Source organism: Ornithodoros turicata, chromosome 1 (assembly GCF_037126465.1).
Source record: "Ornithodoros turicata isolate Travis chromosome 1, ASM3712646v1, whole genome shotgun sequence".
Taxonomy (NCBI): domain Eukaryota; kingdom Metazoa; phylum Arthropoda; class Arachnida; order Ixodida; family Argasidae; genus Ornithodoros; species Ornithodoros turicata.
In genome coordinates, this window is record NC_088201.1 from 228030052 (window position 1) to 228056015 (window position 25964).

General features: G+C 47.8%; 1 protein-coding gene across 1 annotated transcript; it reads right to left on the minus strand.

Moving 5' to 3' along the window:
* Positions 1-4865: 4865 nt before the first annotated feature.
* LOC135395703 (uncharacterized) lies at positions 4866-25964 on the minus strand. Its single transcript, XM_064626799.1, has 5 exons — positions 25617-25964; positions 14673-14735; positions 11814-11965; positions 11490-11530; positions 4866-4939 (listed from the first exon to the last, which is right to left on the minus strand). The coding sequence occupies exons 1-5, from the start codon at positions 25797-25799 to the stop codon at positions 4866-4868; spliced, it is 513 nt and encodes a 170-aa protein (XP_064482869.1). The 5' UTR covers positions 25800-25964.

The following is a 25964-nucleotide window of genomic DNA, read 5'->3' on the forward strand; positions in this document are numbered from 1 at the left end:
CACTGATACACATATTCATACGACGGAAATCGACGCCAGCGGCACCTGTTGAACAAGAGATAAACTGATGTTCTGAGGCTGGAACAACATAGAAGGGACAGATACAAACAAAGCCTCAAATTGCCTAAGAAATCAACGGCGAAAGATGAAAGTCACTGAAAAAGTTAGCCAGCTGTAGGGATCGAACCCACATCTTCGGGATTACCGGTCCAGGGCTCTACCAATTGAGCTAAGCTAACACGCCTCTACAGCGACTTTCGGGGTGCGTCATCTGAAGAGACGACAAACCAGCCACTCTCTCGCACTCATCCTCCTTTCACTCTTACATTTTTGCTCACCGATACACACATTCATACGACGGAAATCGATGCAAGGGGCACCTGTTGAACAACAGATAAACTGATGTTCTGAGGCTGGAACAACACAGAAAGGACATATACAAACAAAGCCTCAAATTGCCTAAGAAATCAACGACGAAAGATGAAAGTCACTGAAAAGGTTAGCCAGCTGTAGGGATCGAACCCACATCTTCTGGATTACCGGTCCAGGGCTCTACCAATTGAGCAAAGCTAACCTTCTTTCCTTTCGTTATAGGTGACCGTGGGACTGTATCGATTACGAGGAGGTGAGTTACAAAATGGAATACTATTCCAGCATTAACGTTGGAACAATACCAGCGTAATATTCACTTCGGTGTCTTTACAGGTTGTTTCCTGTCTCAACGGTCACACATACGCGTTCAAGATTGCAACTGCTTCTCACATGGAATTGGTGTCTGTTGCCACTTGTTGGACAATTGTTCCTCGGTCATTTCGTTTGAGGAACTGTCGTGTTCCGTGTTCGAAGTTTCGAGGATTGTGTGTTCGGCATTTGGAGGACTGCCTGGTGCATCGGATCATCGGATGGGTTGTGTGCCCGTGCAACGTGTGCTCCATATGTGTGTGTTGGGATTAGTGAACCGTGTATGCTTTCCATTCGGCAAACGATTATGTACTGGATGCAATTTAAAGGTATGTGCAAGCCAATAAAATTTGGTGTTTCATGTTCGATGTGCTTGGAGCATTTTCTGCTTTTTCTTTTTTTTTGCGAAGCGTGGAGGTCATTTTTCTGTTAGGGAACTCGAGAGGCGCAATGTGTTTCGCGTATTAGTGGGTACAAGTAACCCTTCGATACGTCCGGTACACTGTGGCTCCTGGCGTCAGCAGGGATGTCGTACCGGTTGCTTCAGGGAGCATATGGCACCCGCAGCTCTCGCAGGCTCCGCGTGCCCCTTGAAGACATCTGGCACCTTTTTTTAATAAAAATGTGCCAGTTGATCACACGGCAGCTATCCGTCACTGGGTTTAGAGTGTAGGCAACATTTTTGCATTTCAAATTGAAATTAGGAACTGAACGAACTTGAAGATGGCCACTAGCACCTTTGTAGTGCTACTGAACACTATCGAGACCAGGCCAGGTCAGAGCGAGAGCTCGGGCTGAGCGAGACAAGGCTATTTATTATTCGCGCCTTGATGTGATGGCGCTGGATATGCCGCCACACCTTCAAGTAACGGAGTAGTGCGAGAGGTCAGTGAAATAGTTGCTATCTGTATTTCATACTTTCATTTTATTCTATTTCTATTAGGATGGAATTAATCCGAAACAGGAAGGTTGAGAGGTGATCCCAAACATTTCTCTCTCCCAAGGCCACCGCGTACAAGCAGTATACCCAAGCAGCTCCTGCCTGCTCAGTGACATATATAAATGCTTTCAAACATGAGTAACCCGCACGCTTCTCTCCACCACTACGTGGACTTTTGCCTTTACTCCAGACTACTACTCCAGACTACGTGGTCTTTTGCAGTCCGGGATGAGTTCTACGCTATGGAGGGACGTGACGTTTAAAATTTCCAGCCCATAAACAGACTTCATTATCAGCTGTGAGGCGGATTGGTCCGTTTGCTTCTGTAGAAGTACATTTCGCCCTCCGTCGTTCTCAAATTCAGCGTCATGACATCTCTGACATCTCCGGCTCGACTAAACAATACTAAGCGCCCAATGCCGAGGCGAACGTCAATAGTTGGGCTGGCGCGATTCCCACCCGGTACCTCTCAGATACAACGTCACATGGGCAGCACACTAACCACTGAGCCACACGAGATGGTGACGCGATGCCGCGTGGTTCAATCCAAAGTACGTCAGCCCAGTCGTCCGAACCATTCGAAGGTGACCAAGACGACGACCCATCGCTTACCTGAGATTCGGGAACTGTAGCGCCGTATATTCATTCGCGCTTGCGGTGTTCTGCGTGCTAGAAAACGTGGTGCAAGTGTGATAGCTAAATTGAATGCATTTCTTTTCCAGTTTGATGTTTGAACCGTTTAGGGCTTGAATGTAATATCATTAACATTCATCTAGTCAATTTCCGTAAGTGAAGTAAAATCATTCGTGGAACCCTTGATTATAATGGCAGTTCGGTTTCCGAAAGAACAGATCGACTGAGCTGGCTGTTTTAGTACAGAAAGGAACCGTACTAATAAAACACTGAAAAGAAACTCATTACTCTGGGAATTTTTATTGATTTCAGCAAAGCATTTGATTCGTTTTCACACAGGATACTATTACTAAAACTGTCGCGTTGTGGAATCCGGGGCCCGACACTTTCGCTGTCCTCGTCATATTTAGATAATAGGCATCAGAAGGTTGTCATTAATGGCTACTCTTCTGCACTGCAGCGCAAGGTAGCTTATTTGGTCCTTTGCTCTTTAGTGTTTATCATACCATATAGTTTATCATACATGCCGACGATGCGAGCATCTTTTTTCACGGTTCAGACCCTGACGGGATAGTCACACATGCAAATGAGGTACTGGAACGGGTAAAGTATTTGGCTGATCCTAACTGTTTGAACACTAACGCCAGTAGAACTAAGGCGGTTTTCTTCAACGCAAAAACAAGTTCAGCCCTCAGTAAATCTTAAAATAGATAACACAGTTGCCGACATAGTAGGAAATGCAAAACTCTCGGTGTAACTTTTTCTTCTACACTACTACTTTCTTGGTCATTGATGACGTGCATTCCAAGGCATCGCGATTCTTTGGTTTTCTGTATAGATATCGTAAGCATCTAACCAAACGAGTTATGCTACTTTAAAACTCATTATTGTACACACATTTTAACTACTGCTTCTTGGTATGGGAACAACGAAAATGTCCAACCTACATAGGTTGCTTGTGTTGCAAAATAAATTCCCCCGAACTTTGGATCGTCCACCATATAACCACACCACAACTGGTTTGTTTGAACGGTACTCGCTGATTATTGTTAATAACCCGTATCGATATAAACTTTTGTGTTATTACCGTACTGCTCATAAAACGTCCTTAGATAATATCTTATCACTAATTGACCTCAAAGAGCATAGTTATTCTTATAATAATCGCGCCAAGAGGTTTCGGCATATCCCCCGATGAGAATCAGATATGGTGAACAGAGTGTTCATATATATTGCCTTGCATCTTGAACGAGCCCCTATTGATTCATTTTGACAGTGTCAAAGAAAGATATTCATATTGCATGCATTTATAGTTTACCTTCCACGGATGCTTTTCGTCTCGCTTAACCAATGTCATTTTGTACGGGAGCTGTGAACCCGTCAAGTCGTTACTGCGACTTTTTTTTTCAAGGCTCCAACCACGACTTAAAGTGGGAATAAAATTCATTCATTCATAATTGGTGAGGAAAGCCCCAAGTCAAAATGACGTCAAGTGAGATCACAGGGTGGAGCTAAAAAGCGACAGAGTGCATTGAATATGTCATCCACATCCAAGCGCCTTTCGGATTTCAGCGATAATAAGTACAGCGAGCTTTCACTGCATAAGTTGCGCTGATATAATGCAGAGAAATGCACACCTTGTTTTACTGCCCCTTTAGAGCAGCATGGAAAGCGGGGAAAAAAGTTCACTGCTTGACCGCGTTGAAATACCCAAAGACATTGCGTCCTATGCGAACGTTTGATTCCCCCGCTCGCGCGAACCTCTCCGCTTAGTTTGCGCCACAGAGGCGCGAGACGTGACTGCAGTTCCTTTTCCTACGTTCGGCCTTCGACCAGTAAAGGCGTTCTCTCCCCCTTACAGGCTCGTCCCTTCAATCGACTATATCATGTTCCCAAAAGCAAGACGCATAAAAGCTTCTACATGCCTTATCATCAACCAGAGGCACCTAAACAGATCACCTTTCGCTCATCATCCGTCCAGTAACACGCTCTGAACACAATAGAAGCGGCCGCAATGTCATTTCATGGCGTTCTGCGGCCGCTATACGCCGGTGACGCCGCGTGAACTGGAGTCCGCGGCGATATGGGCTGGTTTGGAAATCCGCCACTGAGCATCCCAAATGGTCTGACCCTCCATAGACCACAATATGCGATGTGGCTTGGACCCCTTTTCAACAACCGTTCAAATTAGTTACAGACAACGTGTGAGCCTATACAGTTTGAGCATCAGCGCCAATTTCGGAATTTCAGTATTGGGCTGACCACCTCGGTAGCTCAGAGGCTAACGTGTTGACTGGCTGAGCCCAAGATCTGGTTCAAACCCGGCCGAGTGGGGCAGGAATGTGGGGGAGGGAACATTGCAGTAGTAATTATACAACCCAAGCTTTACACAGAAAATCCATGGCAAGTATTGCACTTTTTACTTTCAATTATATTAAAATATTTTTTACTTAAATTTTTTAAACTTTTAAATTGTGCAAAATCTAACTCAATGCAATACTTGACGTGGATTTTATATGTATAACTTGGGTTGTAGAAAAAAACTATATAGAAAGGAAGCAGACAGTGGGAAAAAAGTTATTTGAAAATCAACGACACCATCTTGAAGAAATCACGCCGGTGCGGGCGACTGGGGCACGACGGTTGCAGAGGCAACACACCAGATGGTACCAGCATCGTAGCTCTCTGCGAGAAAGACAGAGAACAACAAAGTACTAGCGGCAAGTAAAAATGGCAGCACTGCTCAACAAGTCTAGGCATGCAAGAGAAAAGGCCTAACCACAGCGTCACCACACAACACTACACTAAACAAGTCTAAACATGTGCGTACAGCGAGAAAAGGCTTAACACGAGCATGGTAAAAAAACAAGCAAACGTCGGTAAATCACTCACCTTTTTCTCCTGCGGCGACGGTGCGACTGCTCTATCCGAGAGCCACTCAGAAACTGAGAGGGCGCGGGGACTGGGTGTTAACTAAACTGGGTGTTAACTTAACTGGGTGTTAATTAACTGGGCGGAAAATTGGGTGTTAAAAATGACTTCTGTGCTGCCTTAAGAGATAAAACAGTGCGCCCGAACCGCGCCCCACGCGAGCCGCGCGCGGGCCCGTTCTCGCTCTCGAGTGAGCGCACTGTTTTATCACTTAAACAGCAACAGAGCTGACATTGTAGTACCCTCGCAATAAATATTATATTCCGGCGACAGCAGAATGTATTCAAAAAGGCTTCGGGTGTGTGTGTGTGTGTGTGTGTAAGGCCAGTCCAAGGCGCGTTGATGGGAGCGCACTGCTCTGTTGGGTACCCAAACTTGCAGCCAACGATGGTGAATGATTATTTGATTTGATTTTATTTAGAGTCATTATTGGCTCACCTATTTAGTGAAAGCCTATGAACACATGTTAAGTGGTTTAGTTTAAAAATGATGAGAGCTACAGTGTGTAGCGAATGATGTTCACATTTACACGTTCTACTCTATAGTATTCTTGCAAAATATATGAGTGCAAGAAAATGAAAGGAAAACGAAGTGAATTCACTCCTGTATAATGATCGCTGCGCAGAAGCACGGCACCGTTTTCTTCGTGGATGTATAGCGAACATGCATTCCTTTCTTTTTTTTGGTTCGCGCCGGCCGAGTGACGATATCCTATTACACCTGGAACGAAGACCTATTGTTTTGCGTTCGCATATATATATGTGCCTTCTTTTGACGATGGTAGGATGATTATTGATAGGATTGATGACAGGATCATTATTAGGACCTGAGGAATAATATGGATTTATGTGGTTGTGAAAATAGACTGTTTGTGAGTGTGAAAATGTGAGTGTGTGTCTGTGTGTCTGTGTGCTGGGACCCCACTTGATAAGTAAGTGCTATCTGTTTGCCTTTTCGTGCGACACGAGTGATACATTTATGTACTATCGCGTGAAATAGTTGTTTAAAAAATAAGGGCAGTCGCGTTTGCATTGCTATATCTAGGATATCTAGGATATCTAGGATAGGACGAGCGTTTTTAATGGAATTGCCTCGCGAACCTGGTGAAGTCTGTTTTGGGCAGGGTATTTTACGAATGCCCGACGCCGGTCCTGTTGTTGGAGTTTTGTTAGTATGTATCTGTCTGTGACTGACTTTATGGAGATTAAGCTGTCGGAGCAGAAGTGACTTTCCCTGCTCGCTTAAGATAAATCGTGTGTCCTTTTTCTGTGCTTTCTTCACGCAGGGACAATGCAAATGAGTATTTAGCATTATGCAATAATTATCTGATAGCAGAAATGAATGTCTTTGTCACAGTTTATTAGCCTGTGCCTCGTTATTTTATTTTGTTCTCTTTTCTCTAGCTATGCGAGCAGAAGTGCGTGTAATTTTTTGCTGCTCTTTTCTTATTTTCTCTACGTTTACGCAGAAGAAAGCCTCCTGGTAAAAGCTGAATATTGTTCTATCAGTTTGTTTGATTTTGTTGGGTGTTCGATATCTTGATGAAGTAAGCAGTGCTTAATTTTGCAGTCATGGTTTTTTGAGCAGAAATGCTGGTATCTGAGCACGGAGTAAAAAGTCCTATGTTTCTCTGCTCCCTAAGAAAATTTGTGCGTCATTTTCCAAGCAGACCGCGTTTAGTTTACGCGAAATAGAAAAATGAAGTTCCGTATGCTCTATGATTTCCGGTCGCAGGCTTAAGCCCTTTTCCCGATGAGCAGTATTTTGTATGCGATGTCGCATGTCTGAACTTGTTCAGTAGTGTTGCAATATTTACCCTTCACTAATATCTTTTTGCTGTCATGTTGTGCTAGCAGCGTAGCAATAAGCGGGGATTCTCCGAATATTCCTGAGCGGTTCGACCTAAGCTTTTTTCCTGCTCACTTAAGGAAATTTGTGTATCCCTGTCCTGTGCTTTCTTTACACAAGGGTAATGCGACTGGGTATGTGGCATTATGCAGGAATTATCTGGTGGCAGAAATGGGTGTCTCCCAGTTTAATAGCGTGCGCTACGGTTTCTTGCAGTTACAGCTATTGGGACACAAATGCGTGTAAATGTTCGCATTTTTTTTCTTCTTTCACTGCTTTTACTCAGAATGTAGGTGAGGGGAAAAAGTAAGCATCTAGGTAGAGCAGGAGAAAGCCGCTCGGCAGAGGAAATTTGTTTTTTGTTATATGTTTTTGAGTGTCAGTACTCACTTTGCTTGGTATGTTGATGGAGTAAGCTGTATGCAGTTATAAGTATTTGCGCAGAAATGCTGGTATGTGAGCGTGGAGGAGAAATTCCAATAAAGCACCACTCCTTGTGCATTCCTGAGCTGCTGTGTGTGCGGGCGTGCTTTTTTTCCTGGTTTACGACGTCATCATGGCATGTTGGGGCTTCTTTAGCAGTGTTGCAATTTTACCCGCCGCTATGATCTTGTTATATTGTGTTAGCCGCTTAGCGATGTCCGGTGACTCTGCTATTATTCCTGAGCACTCCGTCTTAAGCCTTTTCCCTTCCCGCTTAAAGGAATTTGTGTGCCCTCGTCCTGTGCTTTCTTTACGAAGGGACAATGAGGCTGTGTATGTAGCATTATGCAAGAATTATCTGATACCAGACATGAGTGTCTTTTTTTTAGTTTATTAGCATATGCTTCAGTTTTTGAAGCCAAGCACAAGTGTGCGCAATTTTTGCTGCTCTTTCCTCAAATCACTGCTTTTGCGCAGAAGAAAGTCGCATGCTAAAGCTGAGTAGTGCGTTTCTCTGCTTGTTTGTTAGATGTTGTTAGGAGCTCGGTATGTTGAAGTAGTAAGCTGTTATAGGTATTCGTGCAGAAACGCTTGCATCTGAGCGCAGGATAGGAATTCCTGAGGCACGGCACCCTCAGTGTAAATTAATTATTTTGGATGTGAGTCTGTTTCACTGCATGACAAGGCTGAAATGGGAAGAGAGAAAAAATTGGAGTGCTTCATTAATAGCGATGCACCTAATAGGCCAATTATAGTTTCCATAGAAAGTAGAATTTTAATAGGCTCCTAAAATTATAGTTTTGTTGTAGTTTTTCTAAACTGCAATGAAATGATCATTAATATGGTGGGAATGCAATCATGTTCCCGTAAAGGCGTTGTGTCTAGTCCTCCGTCGAGCGCGAATAGGACTTTGCCCCCGGCTTTCGCGCCTTTTTGCTCGCAGGTGTAGCCTCAGACAACGAATGTGTGACCATAGAAAGGGTCATGTATTACACAAACCTGGTTATGATATTGAGTGGTCTCACTTATTATTTTAAAAGGGCAGTGGTAGTTTACTGGTGTTGTGATTCTAATGACCATGATGAGCCTTTGGGGGTGAAAATCGCTAATATGCATGGTGTTTTTTTTGTGTTGAATTTTGTTGTGAAAATGAACGTTATTAACAGTCGGACAAAGGAAATAACCTTGCGATTCAATAAAGAATAGGAGTGTTTGTCTTTGCCACTGTCTTCTTCAGGCAGGATGTGATGATGTCATGCAGTCTGTAGCAATGCATTGACCGTTACTGGAAAAAAGTGTAGCAATCGAAAAATGGTGTGTGTTGTCCTGGACGGATTTATGATCAGCACTGTTTTTGAATAAGAGGAGTCCGTGTGCTTAGAAATACTTTGATGCTGGTTTTGTTCTTTGTTCAATTGTTTCTCTTTGCTCCCCCCCCCTTGTTGTTTGACAAACATGCGCTGACATGCCCTGACCTGTTCTGTCATGTTTTCCTTCTACATGTAGTTTTTTTCAGAACGAACATTCTTGACCATGTCGATAGTGCTGTCTTGAATGGGAGTAGTGCTATCCTAAATAATTTTGCGATTCATTTAGTTCAGAGAGTAACCAGACGGGGGACAGGTGCATGGCTTTATCCAGTCGAGGAACAAAGCGACATTATTCAGTTAGCTGCCTGGCTCTCGGGAAGGATGGACATGTCTCGATTAGCTCATTGTATGTAGCCATTGTAGGTGTTAGGATATTTTGTTCTTTTGCAAGTCTAATTTAGTAAGACTTTGGTAATGAAATGCTTAATTCCTACAATCACCTCTCATGTATGGTGTTTTTCTGCGATAGATCCCAATGCAATCATTATAGTAGAATAAAGGAAATTGGGATAGTGATTCAATAAATAACAGGTCCCCTGTCTAGAGCGTACGCGTCCTCGAGCCACGCAGCTGCATGATGACGTATACCGCAGCACTATTGCTTCACGTGGACCCCGTTCAGAGGAGCATTAGTGAAAAAAAAACAGTGTAGGCCTGAGACAATAGGATGACGTCACGACCAATGAGCATAGCCTGCAGGGGGTGCAGGGATTCACTCTTCGACACTGACGGGTGTGGACGCATTAATTATGTTCCTAGCAATTCGTTGGCCGTTAGTGGAAGGGCGTAGCTTCGGTGGGGTTCTGTCTGCTTCAGATGGGGTGCCGATGTGTTGTTCATCACTGCTGAATCGTGCATTTTGTGTCGAACGGATTTACAATGAGGGAATGTAGTGTACGTGTCCGATGGTGGTGAGTGTTCACTCTGTTCAAGTGTTTTTCTGTGTTTGCTTTCCTCTGTTGCCCGGCAGTTGTGCGATTTGTCCTGACATGCCCCGACATGCATGCTTTCCTTTGTTGACGCTTTGTATTTTTTTCTTTTTGACAAGGAACATTCTAGTCTTGACGATGTCGATAGTGCTAGGCTGAATGGGAATAGTGCTATTCTTAATAATTTTGCGATTAAATTAGTTCAGAAATCAACCGCAAGAGGGACAGATGCATGACTTTATAGAGGAGAAAAAGCATTACGATTCAGTTCCGTGCTTGGCTGTCGGATGGAGTAGGCGCATAGTTATGCGCTCCTTGTTACCCGTACTCTGTGTTGATTTGTTGAGTGTCTAGTCCTCTTCTTAGCCATTGATGGAGTTACGTTTGAGGATATTTTCTTCTTTTGCAAGTCTAATTTAGTTAGACTTTGGAATTCCTACAATCACCTCTTATGTATTGTGTTTTTCTGCAACAGTTCCCTATGCAATCGTTATAGTAGAATAAAGGACATAATCTTGGGCTAGTGATTCAATAAATAACAGGTCCCGTCTAGAACGTACGCGTCCTTGAGCCACGCAGCTGCGTGATGACGTAATACCGCGACACTATTGTTTCAGGTGGACCTTGTCCAGAGTAGTATTACTGAAAAAAAAAAGTGTAGCCCTGAGACAATAGGATGACGTCACGACCAATGAGCAACGCAAGAAGAGGGCGCAGGAATGCTCTTCGCTCTTAGCCTCTCGTAGGTGGTCACCGCGGAGGGCGCTAAGGTCGCGCGGGTATGCGTAGCTGCCGCGGCGCGGCGTCCCAGTCAGTTGCTCGCTGGCTCTCGCGGAGAGGAGACGTTCGCTCGGTTGCTCCGCAGTCGCCGCGCCCGCTCAGTTTCTGCCTGGCTCTCGGATGGATGGCTCTCTCATCATCGCCGCAGGGGAAAAAGGTCAGTGATTTACCGATGTTTGAGAGTTCTTTTAACGTGCTCGTGTTAAGGCTTTTCTCGCCTTACGCGCATGTTTAGACTTGTTTAGCTGTGTCCAGTACCAAGTCTGTTGACTCTCGTTTACAGTCGTGTGGCTAGTGGTTCCCGCCTTGTGTTAGCCGCGTAGTGTTGTGCGGTGACGCTGTGGTTAGGCCTTTTCCCTCGCATGCCTAGACTTGTTGAGCAGTGCTGCCATTTTTACGTGCCGCTAGTACTTTGTTGTTTTGTCTTTCTCGCATAGAGCGACGATGCTGGCACCATCTGGTGTGACGCCTTGCAACTAGGTGGCTACCTGCCTCTGCAACCGTCATGGCTCAGTCGCGCGCACTGGCGTGGTTTCTTCAAAATGGCGTTGTTGATTTTCAAATAAATTAGTTCTCACTGTCTGCTTCCTTTCTATCTATTTTTTTTTCTACAACCCGACTTTTACATAGAAAATCCACGTCAAGTATTGCATTGAGTTAGATTTTGCACAATTTAAAAATATTCAAAATTTTAAATTTAAAATCATTTAAAGTAAAAAGTGCAAAACTTGCCGCGGATTTTCTGTGTAAAACTTGGGTTGTATAATTAATTGTTGTATAGTTAATTGGTTGCAATAATTATTAGTTCTCACTGCCTATAGCACCATGCGTCGGAGGTCGGGATGCCCAATATGTCGCCGTATTATAGGCCGCCAAGCCCTACATGTAACATAATTGGCCCAATGTTGTCCCTGCTAAGGTGTGGTTATTACTTGCTCTGCCTTGTATACTTACCCCAACTAGTATGTTGAGAACCTTCCTTGCTGAGGAGCTTTCTGAAAACGACACACTTTAAGTTTCGATGGAGCCATTTTGATGACCATTAGCTGACTTTCGCACTGAAGATCGGAACGATAGCAGCACACCAGCAGAATATATAAACAGAACTATAGCTTTGGTGAAAACCTAGATAGTAAGCACGTTGAACAATGGTCAACTGTTTATGCTAAAACACATTCTCTTGCATTCGGCGTGAAACGACTTGCATTGAATTTTCTTGTAAGGGGTCTGCGATCTAGGAGAGGCATCTTGCGTCGTGTGTTATTCCCTCGAACTCACCTCGTAAATACGTAGACGATGTCGGACTCGTTGACCCCAGGGTATTCAACTATTCTTCCCTTAAGTCTCTCAGAGGTTCTCTCTGAGTCAATTGACTGAAACTGTCTCCCAGGAATTTCCACGAGGTGGTTTCTTTCCTGTTCCTCATTCAGCTGGAAATACACACGGTTAACAAAGTCATGCATGTGTCCCTATGTCATGAAATTCCGTTGCTTTCAATATTTATCATCATCAGTGCCGCCAGTGTGGTCGCTCCGTGACTTAGGCTCAGATTTTTTAATGGGACTGTCCTTCCGCTGCTTTCGTTTTTTTCCTGAGGAACCCACAAAGCTACTCTCGACAGAAGGTAGTCTTCTTTACCTAGTTGAACTCGGCTTCAGTTTTTCTGCTTCCAACTGCTTCCAGCAGTGAGTCTGATTGCAAGAGTACAGAGCATAACTTTACTAACCGCGGCTTAAAGACAAGCCATCGTCCTATATTTTGAACCTAAAAATGTTTAGAATTGCACTACATGGGTTTGAGAATGGACGATTGCAAGCAATCAGAGTGCTGAATGAAGCACGCGTTGCGCCATGGGAGCTTATTGAACTGAGAAAGACAGAATTGCCGATTATGTTTCATTTTCGATTACTTTAACACGTGTTAACTTGTAGTGCTAGAGGCACAAGACAGTACACAGACGTGAGGAAAGACCGGCCAGCCGAACAACGGCCCGAGCTGGCTGTGCAGTCGTGTTTTATTACCCGCGCGCCTTGATCATTGGTGCGCGGACGTCATGCTGCACAGGCTTGGTCCAGTCCGGCGGTTTGGTAAGAGCCGGGTACTCCTTCAATATGGAGGCGAAGGGCAAGTCTGGAGCACAGCAGGACGAGACGCGCAATGGAGAAATAGGCAGTGTGAGGCCGTGAACAGATAAGGAAGTGGTACGGTCTATCAGGCGCTTCCCGTTGACATCGACGAGCAGCTTAAAATGATTCAAGAAGTCAGCTCCCAGAATTGCTTGAGTGACGTCTGCTACGAGGAAAAGCCACCGGAAATCTCTTCGCAGCCCGATATTTAGGGTGAGAGATTTCTGGCCGTAGACGGGGATAGTAGAAGCGTTAGCGGCCTTGAGGGAGAGGCAGGGTTGTCGAGATCGGGAAAAGCTGCTGCTGGCAGGAATGACGCTGACCTCAGCCCCTGTGTCGACGAGGAACCGAGTGCCATTGGCACGGTCGACGATGTGAAAGAGGCGGCTGTCGTCAAGGCCGGGTCCACTTGCCGCCATTAGTGGGAGGCCGGCGGGTTTCCCGTCCAGGTACAAGGAAGCAGGCAATGATTGGCGTTCGCACCAAAGCGACGGTGGTACCAGCAGAGGCCACCTGAACTGTCCGACCGAGAGCGCGATCGGCGTTCCGACGGGGGGCCTCGGCGGTGTCGAGGGCGGCGCGGACTTGGGGATCGCGGGCGGGTGACAAGTGACGCGACAAGCTGCGTGAGGTGGCTGATCTGCTGCGCCATCACCTGAATGTCGGGTGGAGAAAGGGGGGAACGATGGTCGGCCTGTGGCGGAGGAGTGGCGTTCTGTAAAGCCGCAGGTCGCTCAAGGACGCTGACTTGGTGTGGTGAGGCGACTTCCATGACCGCGTCAGCAAGGGAAGCAAGCTCGTCCAGGGGTAGGTTCGACGCGGTGGCCAGAACCAATTGGACGTTAGTTGGCAGGCGTTGCATGAAAAGTTGGTGCAGGAATCGGTCACCGGCTGCGGAAACGTCGTCTCCCAAAAGCTGCTTCATCCGACGTAAAAGCTGCGTTGGACGCCTATCGCCGAGCTCTTCTGCAGATAACAACTGCCTGAGACGTTCGCGGTCCGATGTGGAAGTGCGTTTGAGCAAAGCAGCCTTAAGTCGGTCGTACGGGTGCTCGGGTGGTGGGGAGGTGATGAGATCGTGCACCTCTTCGGCGGCGGTTGGAGACAGAGCCGAGATGACGTTGTAGAACCGGGTGGTCTGGGAAGTGATGCCGGACAGATGAAACTGCGCTTCGGCTTGGGCAAACCAAATGGCTGGATTGCGGTCCCAGAATGGAGGTAGTTTGACGGCGACAGCGGTTACGTGTGGTGATGATGGCGCCGCGTTGTCGCCTTGAGACATCGTCGGAGAGGGTTGGGATTGTTCGAGAAATTGTTCGGGTCACCAATGTAGTGCTAGAGGCACAAGACAGTACACAGACGTGAGGAAAGACCGGCCAGCCGAACAACGGCCCGAGCTGGCTGTGCAGTCGTGTTTTATTACCCGCGCGCCTTGATCATTGGTGCGCGGGGGATGATGATGACGATGCTGCTACAAACTTTCACGTAGTAAGGATACCCAAGCTATATCCACTCGGTGTATGCTGTCAAATGTAGCAACATGAACACTAATACGCCATAACAGATGAGGCAGTGGTCCTGCTTGAGCCAATAATGACCTACAAGGCCCTGCTGTAAAACAAGAAAACCGATAGCGTGTCGACGGAAGGCGAGATTTGAAACGAAATGTAGCTCATCAGCAACATTTGTAAATGCGGCCCTGTAGTGTCTGCGAAAGTAATACCAAAGGGGAAGGACTGTCTGAAACTGGGTGGGTTCTCTGTCGGAGCGAAACACGGGTCGGAAACGAAAGTAGCCTTATTTTTGCCCATTAATGATGTACTGAATTTGAAACACAGAACACTGCGATATCAACGTCCCTTGCAAACATGTTCCAATAATTTGTTGCTGCTATGAAATTGCCTTGCCCTCAACCTGGTTTCATGACAGGACCTTGGCTCAGTGGTTGCCCTCTGTATGAATAGGCCCACTAATGCTAATGCATGTCTGGAAGCCGAGTATAAAATCGTACCACATAGGTGTCGTATACTTTCATCTTCAGCTTGATGTTATTTTCTGCAAAGGCTGCATTGATCTGGAACATAGGAAGAGAGATAGACAGTGTCCGTTAATTCGTATATTATGCAGTGTTTTTGCCATACCCGTCGAATTTTGTCATACGCGTCGAAATTCGTAGATTCGAGCTTCGTAGATTACATAGCGGTAAAAATTACAGAAAAGAATTACCTTCGTCCAAGAATAAGTTCCAACAACATCGTATAGTGTGGCTAATGGCGAGTTCCACGCAGAGCGAAAATCATTTTTCCAACCATTTGGTGGGGTTTAAGCAGTGTTGTACAGCTTGGGGAAAAGAGTGCACGGGACAGCACCGTGCCGCATGTCTACATTGCAGTGACATCAAAACAGGAAACAAGGGCGGACACACATACTGATACATGAATAGAATAGTCAGTCACCCGTTTTTGACTGGGAGGTGTTGGGGTCGAATCCTACCGCCGACTGTTCTGTCTGAGGTTTTCCCGGGGTTTTCCTGAGACTTTCCAGTTCCCCCTGAAGTCGGCCCAGCACGCATAGTAACTCCCCTGCCCCCAACTTCTTTATGCTATTCCCTGTTCACCGGTCCACATCTGTACGCCGCTCACAGCCACAGTTGCTTCGCGGCGCTAACACGGAACAACAAAAAAGTTTCATATTCGACCTCTTCCTGGTATAATGCAGACGACCTCTGCGATGAAGACATGCGCCAGTGCCGTGCATGTCAACTATTGTCTCAAGCTGTACATGGCAGTACCGGACATGGACATATACAGTGGTGGCTCTGTGTTCAGTTTGTGAGTAGAGATCTCGCAACGTTGCAACATTTTCCGCTGCAAATATGGGTAGCTGTGGGCTCTCTCAGCGAGTTTCTGCAAAGCACATAACTGAAGAACAGCAATGAAGCTTCCCTTTGAAGCTTGAACTTTCGCGTGTTGACCACGAGAAAGCTTTTAATTACATTTTGGAATGCCCGTTATCATTTTTGAATTGTTCTCTACTAGTTGACCTGATTTTTCCCGGTGACTGAGGTGTACCTCATCTACTTTCTATAATATGGAAAATACGGGGCACCCAGGACTAACGCGATGGCAATCCTTGAACTTCAACAAAACAAAACAAATAAAATGCGAGGACACCTTGAAATTGCGTGTAATGCTTTGCCAATATGGGTCAAATGTAGGAGCTTACTAGAGAGGATAACGCGCTGCGGGTTTGGCATTAAAGAGGCCATGAAATGGTTAACGCGAAATCTAAGTACTCTGCAGGAAATCGTTCTCATGATCCATAACTATCGTACGACACGATCGACATTTACCCGTATTCAGTACAATGGAGGCGCAGTTACCAGGCAAAAAAAAAAAAAAATAGCGGTGCGTGACAGCCGGATAGATGCCTTCGAAACACCAGCTGAACAGCTGGCTAACCTTTTCAGCGAGTTTCAACTTTCATCGTTGATTTCTTTGTTCATGTGGTCTCTGTAAATCTTTGTTCCTGCTCTTGTTAATATTGTACTGTTATTAAATTACTAAGGTTAAACATTTCCCTATGTATTCCGTTGTAGCAGCAGCGTCATAATCATCACCAGCACCGCCATCGGTTACGCGCAGCACTGCGCGTGACCCGAGCTTTCGTTTTCGGTTCATCGCCATTAACCGTCATTAAACCCATCAACCTCAGTAGAGCCTGGTCGCCTCATTTCTCGCTCTACAACTGGTGACCCGAACGTGATGTCTTAGCGTTCCACCATCATGAACGGCGACCAGCACTCCACCAGCTCTTCGCCTCCCAGCCGGCCACCGCTGGCCTTCCATCTCCAGGCTGCCTTCCATCTCCAGCCTTCCATGGCTGGCCTTCCATCTCCAGGAGCAGTTGCCGCCCTGGCCCCCCGCACCTCCCCTCCACCGGTGGACGTTGCAATCAATGCCATCAGCACGTCGCTCCAGCAACTCCAGACTACGGTGGCGGCCCTTGTGAACCGGGTGGACGCCATTCCCCCGCAGCGACCACGTTCCCCCCGGCGCCCGTTTTGCCGTCGCTGCTCGCCATCCCGTCAACGGTCTCCTTCGCCCTCTCAGCACCACTTCTGCTGGTATCATCGAAAATTCGGCGATGCCGCAAGGAACTGCCAGGCCCCTTGCTCGTGGCCGGGAAACGCTCCCCCCAACCATTAACGGCTGGCATGGCTGGGGGCGACAACAGCCGGCTTTTCCGGATCACGGACCGCGTGTCCGGCTGTCGCTTCCTGGTGGATACCGGGGCTGACGTGAGCGTCGTTCCACCAACCCCCGCAGAAAAACGACACCGACAACCAGACTTGGCTTTGCAGGCCGTCAACAAGTCCACCATCTCAACTTACGGTCAACGCTCCGTCACCCTCGACATCGGCCTGCGCAGAGTATTTCGTTGGGTTTTTACCATCGCCGACCTCCCCTTCGCAATCCTTGGCGCCGACTTCCTCCACCATTTCGACCTTCTTGTGGATATTAGACGCCAGCGCCTCGTCGACAACACTACTTCTTTGCACGTTTATGGAGCTCCAGCGCATATAGCCGCCATTAGTCCCACCATACGGCTACCGTTGCCCACTGCTTTCGCCGACATTGTCACGGAGTTCCCCGCTGTCCTGCGCCAATCGCACGCCTCTTGCCCACCTCGCCACAGCGTCACTCACCACATCGTGACACGGGGCCCCCCTGTCTTCGCTCGCCCCAGACGGCTGGCTCCAGAGCGCCTCGTCATTGCCAAGAGGGAATTTGAGCACATGCTCGAACTGGGGATCATTCGGCCTTCCTCCAGCCCGTGGTCTTCCGCTCTCCACATGGTGCCCAAAGCAACACCTGGTGACTGGCGCCCATGTGGGGACTACCGTGCACTCAACATCGTCACGGTACCGGACAGATACCCGCTTCCCCATATTCAGGACTTCACCGCGAATCTTGACGGAGCGACCATCTTCTCCAAGATAGACCTCATCAAAGCCTATCACCAAATTCCCGTCCATCCCCCTGACATCCCGAAGACTGCTATAACCACCCCTTTTGGCCTCTTTGAATACGTGCGGATGCCCTTTGGCCTGCGTAATGCTGCGCAGACATTCCAACGATTCATCAACGAAGTGCTCCGCGGCCTGGACTTCGCATTCGCATACATGGATGACATCCTCGTCGCAAGTCCATCTCCGGAGGCTCATCGCGCCCACCTGCGCGCCCTGTTCTCGCGCCTGGAGGACTACGGAGTCTCCATCAATGCCGCGAAGTGCGAGTTTGGCGTTACCACCCTTACCTTCCTGGGACACACCATCACCCCGCAAGGCATCCGGCCACTCGCATCCAAGGTCCAGGCCATCCGAGACTTTCCTGCCCCCACTTCTCGCAAAGGACTTCGTTCATTCCTCGGCCTCGTGCCTTTCTACCGACGTTTTGTGCCTCGCTGTGCTGCCTTGCTCCAGCCTCTCTACGCAGCTCTCGGCGCTGACCATCCGAAAGAGGCCCGTGCTGCCCCTCTGGAGTGGACACCGGCAGCAGAACGCGCGTTCGAAGAGGTCAAGCAGGCCCTGGCAGATGCTGTGCTGCTCCACCATCCTCGTCCTGACGCCGAGACAGCGTTGTTCGTCGACGCCTCCACTGCTGCTGTCGGCGCAGTCTTGCAGCAGCGTCAGGATGGCCACTGGAAACCTCTCGGTTTCTTTTCCCAACGTCTCTCGCCAGCCGAAACACGCTACAGCACCTTCGGGCGTGAGCTCCTCGCCGCCTACCTGGCATGCAGACACTACCGCCATTTTCTCGAGGGCCGCCCGTTTGTGCTGTACACCGACCACAAGCCTCTCCTGTTCGCCCTGCGATCGGCCTCCCTCAACCACTCGCCTCGTGAAACCCGGCACATGTGCTACCTCTTGGAGTTCACGACCGATGTGCGACACGTCGCAGGCGAAGACAATGCCGCTGCCGACGCACTCTCGCGGCCGGACGTCAATGCTCTCCATCCGCCCCCCGCGGTCGATTTGGACGGCATCGCCCAGGCGCAACAGGCAGATGAAGAGCTCGCCGCCCTTCGTTCATCCCCCGCCTCATCCACCACTTTTCGGGAGATCTCGCTCCCCGGTTCGACGGCAAGTCTATGGTGCGACACCTCTACTGGTACCCCGCGCCCTTTCGTTCCCCTGGCCTTCCGCCGGCATGTTTTCAACGCCCTCCACTCGCTGTCCCACCCTGGCGTGCGCGGCACGCAAAAGATCGTCGCAGAGCGCTACATATGGCCTCGCATGAATGCCGATGTCCGTGACTGGGCGCGGGCCTGCATGGCCTGCCAGCGGTCCAAAATCTACCGCCACACCATCTCGCCTCCATCGCGGTTCCTTCCGCCAGATGCACGTTTCGACCAGGTCCACATCGACTTGGTCGGCCCGCTTCCTCCGGCCAAAGGCTACCGCTACCTGCTCTCGTGCATCGACCGCTTTACCCGCTGGCCGGAGGTAACGCCGATCCCTGACATCACGGCAGAGACGGTGGCCCACGCATTCCTCTTCTCCTGGGTTTCCCGATTCGGCGTCCCGTCCACTGTAACCACGGACAGAGGACGCCAGTTTGAATCGGCCCTCTTCCGTCACCTGTGCAGCGCCCTCGGAACCCATCACATCCGAACCACGGCCTACCATCCGGCTGCCAACGGCCTGGTCGAGCGCCTTCATCGGCAGCTCAAGGCTTCCCTCCGCGCCACTGACCACGGCGACACAACCTGGCCCGAGCGTCTACCCTTCGTCCTGCTTGGCCTTCGCGCCGCGGTCCGCCAGGATGACTGCAGCGCGGCCCACATGGTCTACGGCTGCCCGCTCCGCCTTCCCGGAGCATTCTTCACCCCATCGGCCCCGCTCGTGCACGACCCTTCCTCCTACATCGACCGTCTCCGCCAGCTCTTCCGGGACCTCAAGCCCACGCCTACCCGCTCCGCTCCCGCAACACGCGTGTTCGTGAGCCCCGACCTTAATCAAGCCACCCACGTCTTCGTCCGCCGGGACTCTGTGCGCTCCAGCTTGCAGCCTCCCTATGACGGCCCCTACAAGGTCATCTCGCGAGCCGCGAAGTTTTTTCGCCTCGATCTTCCGCGGGGACCTGACACTGTGGCCATCGACAGGCTCAAGCCCGCCTTCCTGGAGTCTGCACCTCTGGTATCGCCCGACCCGCCCTCCCTACGTCCGTGCTCAGCTCCTGTCTCCAGCATTCCTTCCCCTCCACGTCGAGTGCATTGGGCGCCGCAGCTAGTACACTACGAGCCGCCCACCGCCTCGGGTCCGGCTCCTGCACTCCTTGGCCTCGGCGCCCGACCTTTCCGCCAACCTCGGCCCTCCTCGCCAGCTTTGTCATCCGCCACGGGGGGGAGCCCTGTAGCAGCAGCGTCATAATCATCACCAGCACCGCCATCGGTTACGCGCAGCACTGCGCGTGACCCGAGCTTTCGTTTTCGGTTCATCGCCATTAACCGTCATTAAACCCATCAACCTCAGTAGAGCCTGGTCGCCTCATTTCTCGCTCTACACCGTCATCGCTCTTAGACTTGTTGCGGCGAATCACCTCATCCCATTGTCATTCATGTAGTCGTTCTTAGGCAACTAATAAATCAATGAATGCATTTCAAGGTTGCATAATACGGCAACTGTTCACCTTCAACCGGGAAACCAAGTAAGTGGTCATTTTTATCCTGTGGTTTATCCCAGATGCCCTAAATCACCATTTTCCGGTTGCTACAGCAGATGCTATGCCCGAGAACACGCACGATCCTCATGACGTCCTCACAGTGTCATCATGTATCGAGCTGTATCCCCAGAACGTCCTAGGGATAACGCTCGTGGACTGTTCTTGAAGAGTAATTCAGATTCGTCCTGTGCCCGCCCCTATAGGTGGATAGCGGGGCGAGTAATGATACTTCGTTTAATTTACATGCTCAGACTCCCTAACACATTTGTTCTGTTTTGCTTTTTCCGGCCGATCCTGAGACATGATAGACATTTCTCTTAAATAAAGAGTATTCCAACGTACAACTCTCTGGCTTCAAAAAGGATGACTGAGGATACATGGAGCATTTATCGTGGAAAGTACAGCAACGCGCGGCTATGTTGCACTGCAAGAAACATAGACATAGTGATCCAGAGCTAATACTTCGATCAATTCCTCGCTTCGAGTATTTCTTTTTTCTTTTCGTAATCGAAAGAAACATGTACAGCTCACCCTTGGTTTTGTGTCGCAGGCGAGCAGGCACTCGAATTTACGGTTGGTCGAGTTCTAAGCAATTAATAGGATCTGTTTTGGCTTCGGAAGAGAATAACACTGAAAACACCACTTGGCGCTTGTTTCTGTGTGACTCCTTGCTGCCCGTCCTGTAAAACTTTGCAGCACTTTTTGCACCTTATTCCTTTTTATTTTATTCGACAGAAGGACATGTCTCGTTCGGGTGACACTCATGAATTTTTGAATTGTGTGAGCGAGAGGTTACTACAATCTGTTAAGGGAAGGGAGGAGAGCGTAGCGTGAGCCTGGGAGAGGAGATGGTAGGGTTACCGTAGTGCATGCGTTATCCCATCAACCTAAGAAGATTAGTCAGGAGCAGGACGCGTCAGTGGTGCAGGCTTCATAGACGGTGTCGAGTTTTTAACGCCCGTGTTGCGGGAAGAAGCATGCAGGGGATTTTGTTTAGTGCAGAACAGTAGTAGTGTACTAGATACAACTGTCGTGTGGATGATGCCATATTGGCCCGCTGCGAGGTGGGTGAATGACAGATTAAGAGAGCATGCGCTTGGGGTTCGGTCGGCCCAGTCTGGCCATTGCGTAGTTCACGGTGCCGCTGCACCTGTGAGCCGGATTGTTGTATGACCTTCAGCGTTCTCAACGACTCTCTAGCGTTTGTTAGAAACGTATTACGTACACGATTCGTTAGAAGTAGAAATATTTCTCAGAGAACCGAGAGGATGGCGGGTGAAGATCAACGGCATGTGTTAATGAAGGAGTCTCTCTCCAGTGGGTACGACTGTAATATCAGCTTCCAGGGCTGTGTTACCTGTTACTTTCGACAATACCAAAGCCATGTAGGTACCGCAATACGTGTTTGAGCGCGCCCGCAGACCGTGTATCACCAGAAGCACAACCGGAACCATGTGGACTCGGATTGGATTAGATAAATAGCGTAGTATGGCTTGAACTGACTCGATAGTCGACAAAGCCACTGTTGTTAGGTGGACGCGTGAGCTAGGGTATCGCAAGTGCAAGCACGCACTTCTGTTTTAGTATTGTTGCTGTTCAATATGGGGGGATAATTGGTGCACAGCGGCGCAGGAAATTAAATATTTTGACTTTTTTTAACAGGATGTGGGAGGACATCGCCCGGGCGCAAAAATGCGCAATCGGCTCAGAAATCATACCCCTGCAAATATGTCTGCAAAAATGGTCAAGAGATATGGAGCGGGGAGAGGAAGTCGCATAGACAGCTCTTCAGAAGAGAATATGTCGGCCGATATGTGATTCATTGAACTGTTAGAAATGAACAAAACACGGAAGAAAACTCCGCACCAGACAAGGTTGTTTTACGGTTTTGTTTTTCGCTTCCCTTATGGTACAGTTATTCCCCGAATGTTGAAGTAGAAAGAATAATCTAGTGCAGAGAGGGAAATCTGCGGAACATTCAATTAGGACAGAATAAAAAGACAAACGAAGTCGCGAAGCACCCGGGGCGAGGACCACAGAGAGACTGACACAACCTGCCTGACACAACCTGCCGTCGACACAATCGCCAATGCTATGCGGAATTTTTTTTCATTTCATTTCATTTATTTCACCTTAAATGCCCATGCGGGCTTTACATAAGGGAGTGGATAAATTGACAAAATATGAACATTTACAAACATGATGCAAACCTGAATTTACATGAAAAAAGAAAAATAATAATTCAAAATAAATGAGAGCCACAAAAAGTACACCGTACATAATAAGCCATTAATGCAAAAAAAAAAATGAATCCAAAAGTGAACATCGTAGTAAAAACACATTAGCAAAGGAGATACGATGACAACTGTGAGCCAAATGAAGCACTGTCCTGATATGTTTAATAGTGATTCGGGTAGACCATTCCATTCGCTTATTGCGAGAGACAGAAATGAGTTAGAGTAAGGTAATGTTCTGCATTGAGGACGTCGTATTTTGTATGGATGATCAATGCGAGATGACACGTAGTCAGGCGGTGTTATGAGGATGTCCTTAAGGAATGGAAGGTGATGGTAAATTCTGTGCAGTAGTGTGAGACGTGCGACCTTGCGACGGATGTTAAGTAGAGATAACTGAAGACTAGATTTCATTTCTGTTATGCTGGAATGACGAGAATAATTAGAGCATATGAAGCGACAGGCATGGTTTTGAACACTCTCGAGCTCACGCGAAACATAGTCTTGGTGAGGGTTCCAGATGGATGAGGCATATTCTAACTTACTGCGGATGAGTGATTCGTAAGCCACTTTCTTTACTGTGATGGGAGCATGTTTAAGATTGCGCCTGAGATCGCCGAGGGTTCTGTTAGCGTTGGCGGTGAGCTTGGTTATGTGTTCCTTCCAGGACATATCAGAGGTGAAGGTGATTCCAAGATAAGTTAAGGAGGTTACGGACTCAATGGGGAGGTCGTTAATGTAATAAGCAAAGCTAGGAACGTTTTCTCGTAAAATGAACGACCTTGCACTTCGAGCTGTTTAGTTTCATTTGCCATCCGGAACACCAGTTCTGAACGCGGCGAAGGTCGTCCTGAAGCAGTGATTGATCGGAGGAGTTAAGATATTTTTCTGTAAATGACACAGTCGTCGGCAAATAGACAGACCATCAGGTAGATCGTTAATGAAGATCAAAAAGAGGAGTGGGCCCAAGACAGTTCCGTGGGACGCCTGAGATAACGCGTGACCCAGGGGAAGAGCAATTATTGACAGATGTGTATTCATGTCTGTCATGGAAATCGCGAATCCAAGCAACGACGGGCGGGTTTATACGTAGGCGGGCTAACGTGTAAAGTAATCGTTCATGAGGCACACGATCAAAGGCCTTGAAAAAGTCTATAAAAATGGCGTCAGTTAGGCAGTTATGATCCATGTTGGAAAGTAGATTATTAGAAAAGCTAGATAATTGTGTCTCACACGAGAAATTTTTGCGGAATCCGTGTTGGAATGGTGAGAGAAGGTTATTAGTTTCCAAGAATGATATTAGGTTTGAAAATAGGACGTGTTTCATTATTTTTGAACAGACATTAGTAAGGCGAATGGGACGATAGTTCGTCAGCTGGTTACGTTCGCCAGATTTAAAGATCGGGGCGAGCTTGCCTACCTTGCAGTCGCTGGGCACGGCTTCAGTTAGTAATGATTGGGAGAAAATGAGGGACAGGAAGCTACTGCAGGGGTTTTTAATGCTGTTGAGTACGTTTGCGTTAATTTCGTCAATACCTGCGGCAGAGGGCTTTAATCTGTCAATGATATTCACTATTCCATCAGCATTAATCACGACGGGTGGCATCATTTCATGAGTAAGAGGAGGGAGAGACGGCACAGAAGACGCGTCCTCACGCGTAAATACAGAAGCAAAGAACTTATTAAATGCAAGAGTTTTTGTTTGTTTGTCGATGGTCTCATGGCAAACAGTACTCGTGTTAGTCTACATGACCGGAAACTTAGATGATGAAGGTAGACATCGGAGTTTCTGCATTTCTCGCTTCGTTTATGGTCAGGAAGCCGGTCATTAAGACAGCGGGAAGTCAGTTGCACATATATCGTCCTACAGGAGAAAGGGTGTAGAGTAGACGGCATTCTTGCAGTGCGGCATATACCGGTTGTTTCACGAAGGTCTCCAGGCTTGATAGTTCGTAAAGAGGTGGGACCATCGAAGAAATTTCTTTTTCGTAAACATGCTCGGGACATGGGTCATCAACTGAGTCGTGAGCGGATCATATGGACACGCTCACTAAGTAGTCAATCATCCTAATTTTTAAAGTTTACTTTGCACGCATTCAAGACAACTGTTTCCCGTATCGGCACCTTCAGCGAAACATATTCAAAGAAACAAAAAACAAACGTGTCACGTTCATATACAATGCCAAGCATAGCAATGCGTATCTTGCTGCTGTTCCTAATCTTCCGTCGCCCCGTGTTATGTACTAATCGGATGAACACGACATAGACAGCCGGATATCTGATTGAAAGAGCACATTGGTGCACTACTCCGCGCAAGAAATATGTAAACCGAAACCGATTAATTGCTCGAAAAAGTCCTATGCGTCGACGAGTTTTTTTTTTACGAATGTTTCTCGCTGAAGGTCCCCATACATAAAACAGATATACCGTAGGTGTGTGAAATAAAATTGAAAAATGGGATGTGTATTTTATTCGTGAGAGTATGCAAATGAGCCGCTCACAACTCAGTTCACGGCAGATGTCTTAACCAAAAAGAAAGGTCCGCTTTGGTGTTTACGAATTATTCAGCCGAGGTCCTTTCGTTAAACACCCGGTAGAGCAGACGCATCCCTGCTACACCTGACTTTAGGTACTCTGGTGTTTTTTTGCATAGTGGAGGGCGCGTATTTGGCTGGGTAATCACCATCATCATCATGATCAAATCAAGTTGTTTTCCTGAAACGGTAGGACAAGCAGGACAATCACCCAGCAAGTAGAATGCATCCTAGTGGATGAATTCGGGACAAGTTCATTTTGTTGAGTTTGGGGTCCGGTGAACGTCAGGAAGTGGACTCAATCAAGTATTTCGTATCCATTTGCTTAAAAAAAGTACAGAGTTCTATAGCTTTCACAGCAAGCTCTATCATGAAGACAACCTCTCCCACAATGTGAGAAACATACCTTCTCTCTACACATTCCCACCATACGCAGTACGTACATCTATTTCACACTTACCATGTTAAGCTGGCTTTGTGCATATATCAGGAATTGTTCCTTCGATATCGTACTGTAGCTGTGGTCACCGACGAAGAGGACTGTGATGGGACGCGTTTCAGCCAGTTTAGTCAGTTCTTCGTCGGTCAGGGGACGCCTTGTAGCTGTAATTGAATATGAAAGCATCAGTGGCACTCTGCTCATATTTACGTGTTACTCTAGCTCCTATTTGTTTGTCATGTTGAAGGTTAAGTGCGCCTCGTGAAATGGATTCAATGGGAACTGTGTGGGGCCAACGTGCATAAACAGTTGTACAGCAGCACAACATTTGTACTCTCCCGCCATTGGTGCAGGATTCGTTCTTATGCA